This window comes from Gordionus sp. m RMFG-2023, chromosome 5 (genome assembly GCF_954871325.1).
Source record: "Gordionus sp. m RMFG-2023 chromosome 5, tfGorSpeb1-WG-v2, whole genome shotgun sequence".
NCBI classification, from domain to species: Eukaryota; Metazoa; Nematomorpha; class Gordioida; order Chordodea; family Parachordodidae; genus Gordionus; species Gordionus sp. m RMFG-2023.
In genome coordinates, this window is record NC_088779.1 from 5024129 (window position 1) to 5037633 (window position 13505).

The 13505-nt window shown below is 31.1% G+C and overlaps 1 protein-coding gene across 2 annotated transcripts; it reads right to left on the reverse strand.

Annotated features, from left to right (window-relative positions):
• Positions 1-728: 728 nt before the first annotated feature.
• Positions 729-9004, reverse strand: LOC135930393 (uncharacterized). Of its 2 annotated transcripts, none has more exons than XM_065467186.1 (3): positions 8937-9004; positions 2209-5926; positions 729-2087 (listed from the first exon to the last, which is right to left on the reverse strand). In XM_065467186.1, the coding sequence occupies exons 2-3, from the start codon at positions 5654-5656 to the stop codon at positions 1942-1944; spliced, it is 3594 nt and encodes a 1197-aa protein (XP_065323258.1). In that variant the 5' UTR covers positions 5657-5926; positions 8937-9004; the 3' UTR covers positions 729-1941. The 2 variants fall into 2 exon arrangements, with proteins under 2 accessions (XP_065323258.1, XP_065323257.1); XM_065467185.1 differs by lacking the exon at positions 8937-9004 and adding an exon at positions 7585-7753.
• Between the last annotated feature and the right edge of the window lie 4501 nt (positions 9005-13505).

Here is a 13505-nt window from a genome sequence, read left to right on the forward strand (position 1 = left end):
TCATCGACCAAATCTATATATTGCAAACAATCATACACATTGTTTTCCAAATAAACTATCCTTTTAAATTACATTTAAAAGGTTTAGATATTTCAGCAAGCTCACAATGCCATAATAATTAATTCATTGTAAATAATGGAGGTTTTAATTGAATTTATTATCTAAAAAATAAATTATTTATATTCACAAAATATCAATAGTTGGTAGTAGAGATAGATTAATTTAAGTTATCCTTTATAAATTCTTTGAAAAGAGTATCAATAAATAAATAGGTGAAAATAATGGGGGGTAGGCAAAGGTTTTTGAAGGGGGTTTGCATCCAGTGAAAATCCTGTCATGTAGACGCTGTTTTCTTATACCAAATCAAAATTAGGAGAAATGGTAAATCCAAATAAAAAACCACCCATTTCTAATTTTACCCAAATGATGATAAAGTCGTCATAACTACCTACCGCCCTCCAATTTCAATCTTGCGTCCATGGAGTAGAGGTCCCTTTAAAATAAAACCATCTCAAATTATGAATTTAATCAAGTCGTTTAATTTTTTTTATATTATAATATCAACAGTCAACAATGAGGACGAAATGTACTTTTATTTATATATAATATATATATATATATATACTAATATTTAATATTATTATTATATAAATGTTTCGAAAAAATAAATAATTTCATTTTATATAAATAAATAAAATAATTAATTATATAAATCTAGAGTCCAATATGATTTATCAGTCAATGTGTACTTTTTTTTTCAACTTTAAATCATTATTTGGGCCTGTTTTTTTATATCTAAAAAAAAATAGATTTTTCTATATCTAAAAAAAATAAATAGATTTTTCTGGGAATAAATTCCGACATGTGTGAAAAGCTAAGTCTATAAATTCCAAAAAATTTCGCCAAGAACTTTTGAGCTTTAAAAAATTTTATGTTAAATTTTTCATAGATTCTTTATATAAATTATAATTCTGAGTCAAAAGCTAACGGCAAAATTGTCTGAAAGTTATAGGGTTGGAATTATTCTAAAGAATCAATTTCTTAAATTTAAAAAAAAACTCGCTCAAATAAAAAATAATATAATAATAACACATTGGAGTTAACATATATAACATTACAAAATTCAACTAAATCAATCAAACTATGTAAATAACCCTGCAATCACAGTTGCGTTTGCCGTGTTTTTGTATACTTCACCGCTAATTCACGCTAACTGTGAATACAGGGTAAGATTGTGTTAAGGATTAAAAATATATTATATTATTATTGTTTTTTAAAAAAAAACATGATTTTACATTACACGAGTAATTTTCGATTCGTATACAAATAATATAATTCATCACATTATTTATAAAGAAAGAAATTTGATTTTGATCAATATAAATTTTTAAAACTTTACGTGAGCTTAGCGATTTATTATAATTATAAATATGAGCAAATGGTTGCATATAAGATCATTTTCTTACATAGAAGGGTTAAAAAAAAATATTAGTGTTATATATATCGTTTTTAAAATTTGGTTCAACGGCGAAAATAGGTTAAAAATTAAGTTTTCCCTTTTTAAAAATAATAATACAAATTTAATCATTTTTGTTTTGATTATATACTTTGATCGTTGCAAAATTTTAATATATATTTATAAATAAAAATGATTTGATGTGAATTTATATGAAGTTTTGTAGAATGACAAAAAAAATATTAGATATAAGGGAATCCCGAATTTTGACTAGTAAAATTATTATAATAAACAACAATATAATGTAACATTCAAAAAAAAATGAGACGCGCGATGAATTAAATAACGGGATAGGATATTACGTGGAGCTAGGACGAATTCAAAAATTTGTCCATCACTTTAATGTTACCGATACATAAATTTGCCGATTTTGTAGCGCCTTAGATATTAGATTAAGTTATTAGGTTGTGTAACAATGTTTCATTTTATTTGGAAGTGACTAATTGAATAGCTGAATCGACGGGAGAGACTTCAAATATATCTATACTAGCTTCGGTTAATGCGTCGTTTAAACATAAGTCATTGCCGGGTTCTTTGATTCTGGGTTCCATGACAGCGCAGGAAATATTTACTGGAGACGAAATATATTATGTTTAAGAAAAAAATTGTTTTTAGAAAAAATCGCATTCATCAGAAGGTGGCTTTTTCCATTTTCTATATGTAACAAAAATAATATTTAAAATAGAGGGTACCTGGTTCGCTAACACTGTAAGTTGTAACGAGCTGACATTCGATGGCATCCCTCAACTCATCCATAATCTCCGTTTTGAGGTACTCCTCTTCTCGAGGACTATTCTCTATCGCCTTTTCAACGCCACCATTTAAACGAGTGCCGCTCTCGTTTGAGAGAACCATAAGCGAGGGCCGATTCTCTACGTGGTTCTCTTCTCGGGGCTTCTTACTTTGGTGATAGTTGAAAGGGTTTGTAATGTCGATATTTTGGCGTGTTTGGCTGTGGTTAAATTTTGGGGCAGGGCATAAGGGATACAGGGGTAGCGTTTCGTCCAGCTCGAGAGCTAAAATGGGTTCGATTGAATCCAGCCCTTCGTATACGGGGCAGTCCCTATTGTCCTGAAAACAATCGCCAAGAGGAGTAGCGCGTGTTGTTGCTTGAGTTATCACCGTAAGAGGAGATCGGGATAAGCACGAAGACGGAAGATGGGGAGGAGAGCGTGGTACAGAAGGACAAGATGATATGAGAGCTGGAGAGCGATCCTGGAGAATGGTAGTATGATGATGGGGCTGAAAGGTTTTAAAAGAAAACTGTGGACCCATCCAAAGGCGACGATGGGGTCCCGCATAAGTTCTGATCTCAATTTCCGGTAGCCAGGAAGCATAGCCAGCATCGCGAGGAGAGGGAGAAATTGGTAAATCGTTAATGATGGTAAGAATGGACCCTGATTCCGTATCAACATCGCCTCTCCCTACATCCCGAAGAGCTGTCAGGGATCGTGAAAATGACCAAGTGTGGACGCGTTTCAAATTAACGCTATTGAGACTAGACGAATTTAGAGATCGATTTTCAATCACGTATTCGTGCAATCGATCAACTGTACCATCCAAAACATAAAGGGAATAAGCTCCAGTGTAGGCATACGTGGGTCGAGATCGACGTGCGGAGACTGAAGAACGATAGTTATTTTCTGCTAAGTGATCAGAGCCTACAAGCTGGGTGGCCAAATAATCTTTACGATTCCTCAGATCGAGGTTCTGAAAATTGAGTAAGAGATAAGATGGGTCGTCGAAGGAGATGACACCATGTCTGGTATCATTATGGGGGTCAGAATGTAAGGCGTGGGAATTGAGGTGGAATGGGATGGCTCCGCTCTCGACAACTATATGGTCGCCTCGATCAGTGGCCCTCTGGGATAAAAGATGAGTGGTAGATGAAGAGGTATTGAAGGAAATAGGAGCAAAGAGCGATCGCACTAAATAACCGTAAGAAGCGGGAGAAGTGTTAGTGAAAGTCTGGCTAGCATGAGAGAGCAGGTTTGGAAGCGATATATCACGAAGCGGGGTGGTGAAGTCACTGATTGACAAGCGCTCATTAAAGTGGGGCTTAACGCGATGTAGCGCGAGTATGCGTAAGGGAGAGCCACCTGGTATTTGGGCTCCAGGCGTGCTTAGGTACATTTTAAAAAGACGAGTGTGAAGTGATATCGTTCCGGGAGAAGATTCGATTGCGCGCTTGTTAACGATGTTACGAGCCGTGACGAGTCGTTGATAAGAAACGAGTGCCGGATCTAAACCGGCTGATCTGTAATAATCGTTCTCCAAATCTTCCCCCATTTTTGAGCCTATGAAGTTAATATTGTTATAGCCTAAGGGCTCGTGTTCTCGGTAGCAATTCAAGGAGTAAAAATGGATGGTCCCTTTTTCAGATACGAGGCTAATCCAACGGGAATCAGCACTGAAATCGACGGAAGAAAGATAATGGCAAGGCGTGAGCCCTCGCTCTAACGTGTACATGTGAACAATCCTCGTCAAACCAGGTTTACACGATGCGTGTCGACCCAAGTAATATACCTGAAAATGCCGTCCGATGTGACCAGCCACAAAAAGAAGACATCCTTCCGGATCAAACTTCAGGTTAATAATGTTTTCACCGTCCTTAGAGTTATCCCCATACATATTATAATCGACCGGCCTTTTAATTTCGCCTGGGAAGAGAGAATCATCTATGTGAGTAACTCCGGGAAGAGCTATAAAGTGGGCCATCACAACGGACTCTATGGATTTACGCCAAGATGGGTGAGATGCTTTAGAGCGCAAAAAATTGGGATTGCGATGATTCGCGCCGAGTAAGCTAGATCCGAAATCCGATGAGTCAAGTAAGCGAAATTTATCATCAGGCTCATAACATCTCTGGGGGTTGCTCTTACAAGAAGCAGATCGGCATTCGTAAAAACGGTACCAATCATCTAAATCTTTCGTTTCGTTTTCACGTCGATTCGTAGAAAAGTAGAAATCCATGGACTTGGACTTCTCTAATACTTCTAAATCCACGACAGTTACGATATTTTTAAAACGCAATTCGGGCTTAAGAGGGTTAGCATGAAGTCCTCTATTCGCTGTGTTAAGTGTAGTAAACTGACTGCTTTGATAGAAGTTGTCTAAGATAGCTCGAGAATTATAAGCCAAGGAAGAAGCCCCATCTCCGAGGCTACACAGACCGCGTGAAACGGACTTGGCTGCTTTAAAAAGTGCGGAGGCGTAGTAGTTGGGTTTGTTGTTATCAGTCAATTGGCTGAAGCTGCGAGGTGATCGAGAGCGGGGAGGATCAATGTTACGAGACGCGTAACCAGATATGCAAGCAGGGTCTCCAGTTCGTTCGGCCACCAGGGCATGGCACCGCGAGCTCAGCCAGGGCTTGAAGGAGGAGTCAGAGAATGCTAGAAATTTGCCAGCTCCCAATGTAAATGGGTTGGAATTGAAGTCGTCATCCAAGAGTGTATTGTAGTCAAATGAATTAGTAAAAGGTGGCGTTTCGCGATTGCGGATCACAACAACTGGTTGTAAGGTCGCTGAATCAAATATGGCTAGACGATCGGCGAATGCAAATGCAATATAAGACTCATTCGAGTCGATATCGGAGATGGGTAAAGCAAATGTTAAGGTTCGCAAGAGGCGTCGCGTTGTCAATGATACGATTTCGCATTCACCGCCTTGAGGACGAGTGGTTGTATACAAGAGTGCCACAAGGGGTCTAGCCTCAGCAAAGACATCCTTTTTACCGCCTAGAGGGCATCGCGTATTGGCGATCCTCCTTGGTGGGTCTGAGAGAATTTTGAGGGCCATTACAGTTCGATGATCGCGAGAGGGGAGTTCCGAGTAGCTTGGTACAGAGGGGTTATGAGCTCGATAACTGCTAGAATCCATTATAAGAATCGGCGCATGGTCTTCAGATTTTGCGGTGGCGGTTGTTAAATCGATGCTATAAATCCCAAAATCTTGGTCGACCTCAGACCGACAAACATACAGGACACCGTGGTTATTTGTGGAAGCACAGCCACGCTGTAGGTTGTAATAGATAGGCTGAGATTTTTTAGAGTAACTATTGAGTATTTTAGGCCGCGAACTGGCCTGTTCGGTTCCTCCACTCAAAGGAATGGTCCATTCGCGAAACGCATCAGAAGACATTTTTATATATACTTTTCTACAGGAGATGAGATCAGATACTTGAGAAGGATGAAAGGAGTTTATATGTATTAATTAGGAGGCATCATTTTAACTTTCTTTTCAATTCTAAAGTTTGAACTTCGCTATGAAACTGCCATAGAAGGGGTTAAACGATATCTATAATCACCATTCAAGATTATCGCGTGGCATCTATATGAGAAGCCTATTTTTTTAGATAAGAGTTTTTATATTGCCATATCTCCCTCTCTATACATGAGCAAAACTTTTTAGCTAAATTTCATAAGGATAAAAAAATCATTAATTTTGATTAAAATAAAGCCGCCTATTTATTTTAGAATATAACTTAAATAACATATTTTAAATCTTTTTAAAGTTAAATTACATTAGAAACCCAATTTAACGTTTCCCAAGAAAACTTAAGTAAGTATTAAGCCAGATTCAAATTGAACGAAATAAAGACTGGCTGTAAATTTAATGCCATTTTTAGGCTTAACATATTTCGTATTCGTTTTGAGAAGCGAAATCATGGTCATTTAATTCAGTTTGAATAAAAAAGGCGCGAAAAGGTTATAATATAGAAATTTTTTAATTATATAAGATCCCGGTGTAAATCAGTTTTCTGTATTTTTTTTTGGGGGGGGGGGGCATAAGAAGAAGAGTAAATAGAAACTGTTTTTCTAAAAAATAGATTTTAAAGAAGTTGTTAAGCAATTAGACCTTAGACTCTCACGAAAATCAATAATAAAATAAAAAATATTTTTATTTATTTGTCTTATTAAATTTTTTTGATCTATTTTAATAGTGAATCAGGTCCAGCGATTAATAAACAGGACTTTCGATTCTATTCAATTCATATAATTTTTTACGTATATTTTATTATATATTACTTTTCTAGAGGAGTTATTCTTTTTTTTAGTTCATTTTTATTTTACAATAAGCATGAAAGCGAAAAGTTCTTCAAAAAAAAGCATTTTACTTATTTGTATTATTTATTAAATTATTCAGATCTGATTTGATATTGTAAACATAAATTATTCTTATATTTAATAAAATGATAAACAGGAATAGTATTTTTTTTAAAGACCGGTCTTGGCTTGTTTTATTTTAGGACCGTGGAGTGGTCCGGATGTATCCGACCAGTCCAAATACCGGACCATGATCCCTAGCCTGGTCAGCCCATTTTTTAAAATTTATTTTTAGGCCTGATCCTGGCCTGATCGGAATTATTATTTTTAAACCCAAGCCAAGCCCAAATATTTTTAAAAATTTTAAACCCTAATTTAGTCAATTTTTTAAAATTTTGGGTCCAAACCTGGCCCAGCTTTATGGCGATTTTCAGTGCTCTACTGCACCAAGCCTTAAAATAATTACCACTCCAAAAAAAATCGATTTTGCAGATCTCAACTAGATATGCCATAGACCTAGAGGCATGGTCCCAAATATGAATGGTATATTAGAGATCTGCAAAGTTAGGCTCGGGCCTAATTCTATTTAAAATAATCGTATTCGGGTCGGGCCTAATATTTTTAAAAATTTATCAATTTTATATTGAATTTTTTATGTAAAATAAAAATTTTTGATTTAATTTATTTAAACTAAATGCTATATAACAATGTCTTTTATTTTAATTAATTTTAAAAATTAATTTCTATATTTAAATAAATTTGGGCCTGGCCGGGTTGGCAAAACTTTTTTAAAAAAAATTTCGGGCTGGGCTTGAAAATTAGACCCAATGCAGATCACTATGGTATATCATATTAGAGTGAATTTTAAAAATATGGACTAAGCTTATAAATAAATTGCAAATCTGAGTTGGGCTAATGAAATACGAATCTAGTGTATGATAAATTTATTAAAAACATACATTTACTTTGAAGTCACAGCCAAAGTTATTTGCTTAATTGTATCAATGAAAAGTAATATTTTACTGTCCTGAGCCTGAAAGTTAGTGCCCGAGCTTGATCAGAGCCCAATTTTTTATGTTCCAGCCAGACTAAAAAAAGGAATTTCTTCCATACTTATGATTTTCCATTTGTATTTTCTTTGGTCACAAATTCCTGAATTCTAAACTTTTTCAGCTAAATTTGGATCCATTCACTAAACAATTTATAAATATTATCATTTCATTTTCAGGTCTCGGGTCAGGGCTGCCTCTTATAGCTCAACCCAAGCCAAATGAAAAAGCCCAGCTTAGACATCTTATGCAGAGTTCTAGCTGCAATAATGACATTCATATTTTATCGAGGGCTTTTAATGGCAGACTTAAATGTGTGTACACTTTTTAATGTGTTTAAATGAATGAATGAAAATTGTCAGTTTCATGTTAATATTAATGTCAACAAGATAGAAATAAAAATGTATGCCATGCCAAGTTTAACTAGCTGAAAACTCATAATGAATTATTTAGCATTTATTTGGCACATTTTCAATTTCCATTTGAATTCATAAAATATCCCCGAAATTGTTTAATTTTAGACCTAGGATGGGCCTGGTTTATATATAAATTTAAAAGGTCAAATTCTGACTGGGCCTAAAATCAAAAAATTTGGGCTGTGTTTGAAGAGGGGAAAACCTTATAACTTGGGTTGGGTCTTGGTCTAAAGATTTAATTTTAATGGTCTCTGATTATGCCTTGGAATATTTTTAATTGTCCACTTTATTTATTTTATTAAGTTACCTTATATACAATCACAAAATGGATAAGAGCAATTTAATTTTTTTTAATGAATTATAGAAATATTAATTTTAAAATAAAGGTGTGCCAAATTTATAATAAAACAATATTTAATTGTTACATCTTTAACTTAGCCTCAAATATTTTTAAATTCTAGTTGGCATTGGCAAGCAGGGTTCAATATTTAAATCACAAAATTTTAGAGACATATTTAATTATTAGGCCTTAAAATTTAATTATTAGACATTAGAGGCTCTTGTATACTTTGCCATTCATATATATATGTAATGATAAGTCCACTATTTATTTATTTTTTAAATTTAAAGTCATTTTTCTAAGTATACTTTTAATTATTATATTTATTTAAATTGACTAATAATAATATAGCAATGTATTTAATATACATGATAGGTTTATAGAATATATATCATAAAATAATCCTTAGAAAGAATAAGTTTATAAAATATATATATCTCAAAAAAATATTGAAATGCTATATTGGAAAAAATTTTGGGGCAGATAATATAAACAATTTTAATAATGTAAACTCATGTACAATATTTATTAACATTTTTTTAAATCAATTTATTTTAATAAAATGCTTACTCTTATTTTATTTAAATCCTTTTGTTGTCAAAACCTTCAAATTTTTTAATCTCATAAACAGATGATTTTAAAGCTTCAAATTAGACAAATTAATGAATATAATTATTAATTCAATTATTAAAACAATTAATTATTATTTAACTTACACAGAAAATATAGGTAGTATGCATCTATAAACACAATATTATTATCTTATCAAAATAATTTACGAGTTTATATATTTTTTTACCCTAAAATAAAGCTAAAAATAACAATTAAGTTTTAAAATATTCATAAAACTCATCAGTAGTGGCCACTAAAAAGGGATGCACGCGTAGGGATGAGAAGGATGTGGGTAAAACTGCTATTCTCTATGTTGAGACACTTGAAGCATTTTATTGTCCATGATGATTGAAGATCTTTTTAAAATTTTTTAATATTTTAAGATTTTACTCAAATCAGATTTTTAAAACTTAAAAATCGTGCTTAGTAATTTAAAATTGAGAGATTCCTAATCCCATGGATTCTTTGCCTCAATACGAAACATAAATATTTATATTATATCTTTTTAATTTGAATCAAAACTAGTTATATAATAATATAAATATATTATAAATGTTAGTATAATAATTATATATATTAATGAATATATATTCATAGACCTGTGCGCAGACGAAATATCGGCGGCCAGCGCAATTTAAAAAAAATCTAATCGACGGCCGGCGGTGCGCCGATTTTTAGCCGCCGTCAATAAAATCGGCGTAAATCGGCGCATATATAAATTTTTATAAGATATATTTTTTTGATTGCTTATAAAAAAACAAATAAATATACACTATTCTACAGATATCTCGGCATATTTTTTAATATTCATTTAATAGAAAATTTATTATATCCAAAATCGATTTCGTATTTTATATCTTGTATAAATTTTATTAAAATTTTTGGGTAATAATGATGATCTCCTTGAATTTAACGTCAATCCAGCGGTAGAAAAAACTCTTTAACTAGATGTGCTATTCGCTTATATGCAAAGAATTTTTTTGGCAAGCCTGGAAAGATTGGGAAGTTCACTCTTCTTTTCTCCAAAAATTAGAACGTCCATATATTGTGAATGTCGTTTTGAAAGAAAACTGTGGCATTTTGTTTTAAGTCACTTGAATCATAATTTATATTTGTTGAATGTTTATTTGCCAATTTTGTCAAATAACTTGAATTTAATAATTCATCTTCATCCACATTAGCTATATTTATTACCTGATTATAATCATTCTCTATAAGTTTAAGATGTTTTATTATAAATTCTGAAGCTGAGCAATCTTGCTCTATTAAATACTTTGACACAATTGTCAATTTTTAAAGTCTTGGATCTAAAAAAGAAGCCAATACCTAGATAATATTAAATAAAAAATAAAAAAATATACTTTTATAATATTACTTGCAGTACAAAACGGAAATTGTAACGCAAGTTTTTTTCATATTTTCCTTAAGTGAAATAATTTCAGAACTATCACTATCATTTACTATTAAATGTGTTTCAATTTCACTGCTAAAAAGTAACGCCAAGTTTAAAGTAAACCCTTTTAATACTGAAAGAAATTCGACAATTTCTTTAAATTTTGAAAGAAATGCTAGTAGTTTTTCTACCAGATCAGATTCATAATTTGATAATTTGAGAAAATGCTTCCAAATTCTTTTCAAAACATTATTAATTAAATTCTTATTTAATTCAGATATGCTTTCTAGTAGTGTTGTTAAACGGCTCGTTTTAAGCCGATTTTTTAAAACGGCTAACTCAATACTTCACTTAGAAAAATATTACGCAAGCCTCAAGATTTTGCTCATAAAAGAAACGGGGGTCAAGACATATATCATCAAAATTTCAAGGCTGAGGCTATATTTTTCTGGCTAAAATATTGAGTTAGTCATTTTTAAAAATCGGCTCAAAACGAGCCGTTTAACAACACTACTTTCTAGCATAATTAATAAACTATGCCAACGTGTTGGGATATTTCATTTTAGGTTTTATGCGTGGAATTATTATTATTATCATTGGAATTGCCAATTTGAAACCGGGTATCCGGGTATGGATCAATGCTGTCAAGATCTAACATGTCTGATGTTAAATCTATTGTACTTAGGCATTTTCTTTGATATTCCTCGAATTCAAATTCAACCTCTGCAGTTTTATATCTTAGAGCAGTAATAATTTCTCTAATTCTTTTGCAAAAAATTTCCAGACAATGGATTTTTTATTATCCAGAGTTAGGATACTAAAATTATTTAAGTAGATGCATCCATTTTAAAAATATGTAAAATTATGGTAATACTTTTGGAATTTTAGATTTTTGATTGATTGAATTCTATAATGACGTCAATATAATTAAGATTTTAAAATATTAGATAATAAAAATTCATCAAAATCTTAATTAACATTAAAAAATTACAAGAGTGATGTTGACCAATTATTAGAATCAAGGGGTATATTTTTGCGCCGGCATGATTTTCTTAATGGCGGCGTTTTCGGAGTAACCAAAAAAGGTCGGCGGCCGGCCACACAGATTCTATATTTATTTTCTTCTTTCTTATTTTCTTTCTTTCTTATTTTCTTTCTTTCTTATTTTCTTTCTTTCTTATTTTCTTTCTTTCTTATTTTCTTTCTCATATATATACCCTAAGCCCCTTGTGCCTGCCCTCCATAAAAAAATTGAAAACGAAATGTGCTCATACCCCCTCCCCCCACTCCTATATATAAAATCTTGTTTTTTATTTATTTTTTGGTAAATATTATTGATCACTTTAATAAATTTTATTATAGTACAATTTTAATATATATTAATTATATTTATAATAGTTGAATCTTTAGGGGAAAAAAAATAGATTTACTATAAATAATAATTTTTTAAAGGTTTCACAAAAAAAGGAGCTCGGAAATAAATAGGCCAAAATAAATATAATTAAGTATCTGATTCTTCACAAGATGTTCAGTTATAACTCATAAGCTATTAGAAACAAATTTGAGGGGCAGAAAAATTTTTAACTTTGGTCACAAGGCATTAATTAATCAGCTAATATTTTATTTTTATTAATGAATCATTATAAATCGCCTTTAGATTCTGGAATAATGGGGGAAAAAATTGGTTTATATTTAAACAACTACCCCAAAAATGAAAGGTTAATACCCTATTTATCAAAATACTGAATTTATTTTCCAAGTTCATAATTTCACTCATTCCTTTTCTTATTTTCTTTAATGCATAATACTTGGGCTCTTCTAAAAGTATAAGTCTGAATCGTATGAGTTTTATTTTACAATTTAATTTGAATTATTCAACATTTTTGTCCTATCTATTCTAAAAATTTGATAGATAACCCCTTAATATATTTATCCAACCTTCTTTAAATGTCTACTCTCTTTCCGCCTTTAAAAGGATTGAAAGCAAAATACATTCCCTCCCACCCCCTACCCTCTCATGGAGACGCTGGGTTTTTGCCATGAAGAGGTGGGAGAAGGGAAGGTAAACATTTTTCCAAAAAAATATCTAGACAAGGATATCAACTGGAAGCTAAACTCTTTAGCCTCACATTTTATAGATGATAAAATGAGGTTGTTATAACTAAATATTTAATTATTATGTTAATATTTAGCCATTTAACGAGATTATTTTATTATAAAAAATTCATTCTATATCAAAAATAAAGATTCATTGTTACGATAATTACTATATCAATCAAAATTATTAGTTTTATATAATATATAAATATATTTTTTAAAAAAAAATATTAAAAAATTTTACAATTTAAAAAGAAAAAAAATCTTGTTGAATAAAAAAAATATTTTTATAATCAATTAAATGCGCGTTTAAAATAAATTTATAAAATCTATCTAAATTGTAAGAATAAAAATGGTTTTTAATATTTCAAATGCATAATATTATAATGAGATTTAACCGGTTAGATTGGAATGTGTTTGGGGAAAAAAAATATATAATAATATATTTCATTTAATATCGAAAAAAAATATGAAAAACTCCTTTTTTAAAGTTTATGTAAGCGGAGAGCGCAGATCTAGAAATTCCTTCTATAGAAGAAAATCCAGATTATAATCATTCTTCATCTATACGATTATATAAAAAAAAATGCAAAATAGATTTTGAAGATAATTTGGAAAATTGAATATTTAGTTGGGAGTGTTTGATTTTTTTTTTTAAAAAAATTTGTAGTATAAAAAAAAAATGAGATAAGAATGATCAAATTATTATGAGATATGAAATGATTATAAAAATAGTATTATAAATTTAAATGTAATATTTTCAAGGTATATTAAATATCAGAAGCACCAAATTACAAAGAAATAGAGAGGGGAAAAAATCGACAATAGAACCCAAAGAAATATTAAGTATGTAGTAAATTTATTTTATTTTTTGTTAAATAAAAAGCAATATAAAAAAAGAGAAAAAGATGGGGAAAAAATAAAAAAAAAATATTATTTTATTATATTTTGATCCATTGTTCATATAATTTCGTAAATTTCATTTTTTTCTAGCCTCCCTTTTGAAATTTGATCTAAGTCTCTATTAGTCAAATTTT

What these genes read in the sequence shown, in the direction of transcription:
- LOC135930393 (XM_065467186.1), bottom strand. Translation starts at nt 5,656, where the DNA reads ATGTCTTCTGATGCGTTTCGCGAATGGACCATTCCTTTGAGTGGAGGA. An exon ending in TTACAGTGTTAGCGAACCAG is followed by an intron (nt 2,088 to 2,208) that starts GTACCCTCTATT and finishes TTTCGTCTCCAG; the next exon opens with TAAATATTTCCTGCGCTGTC.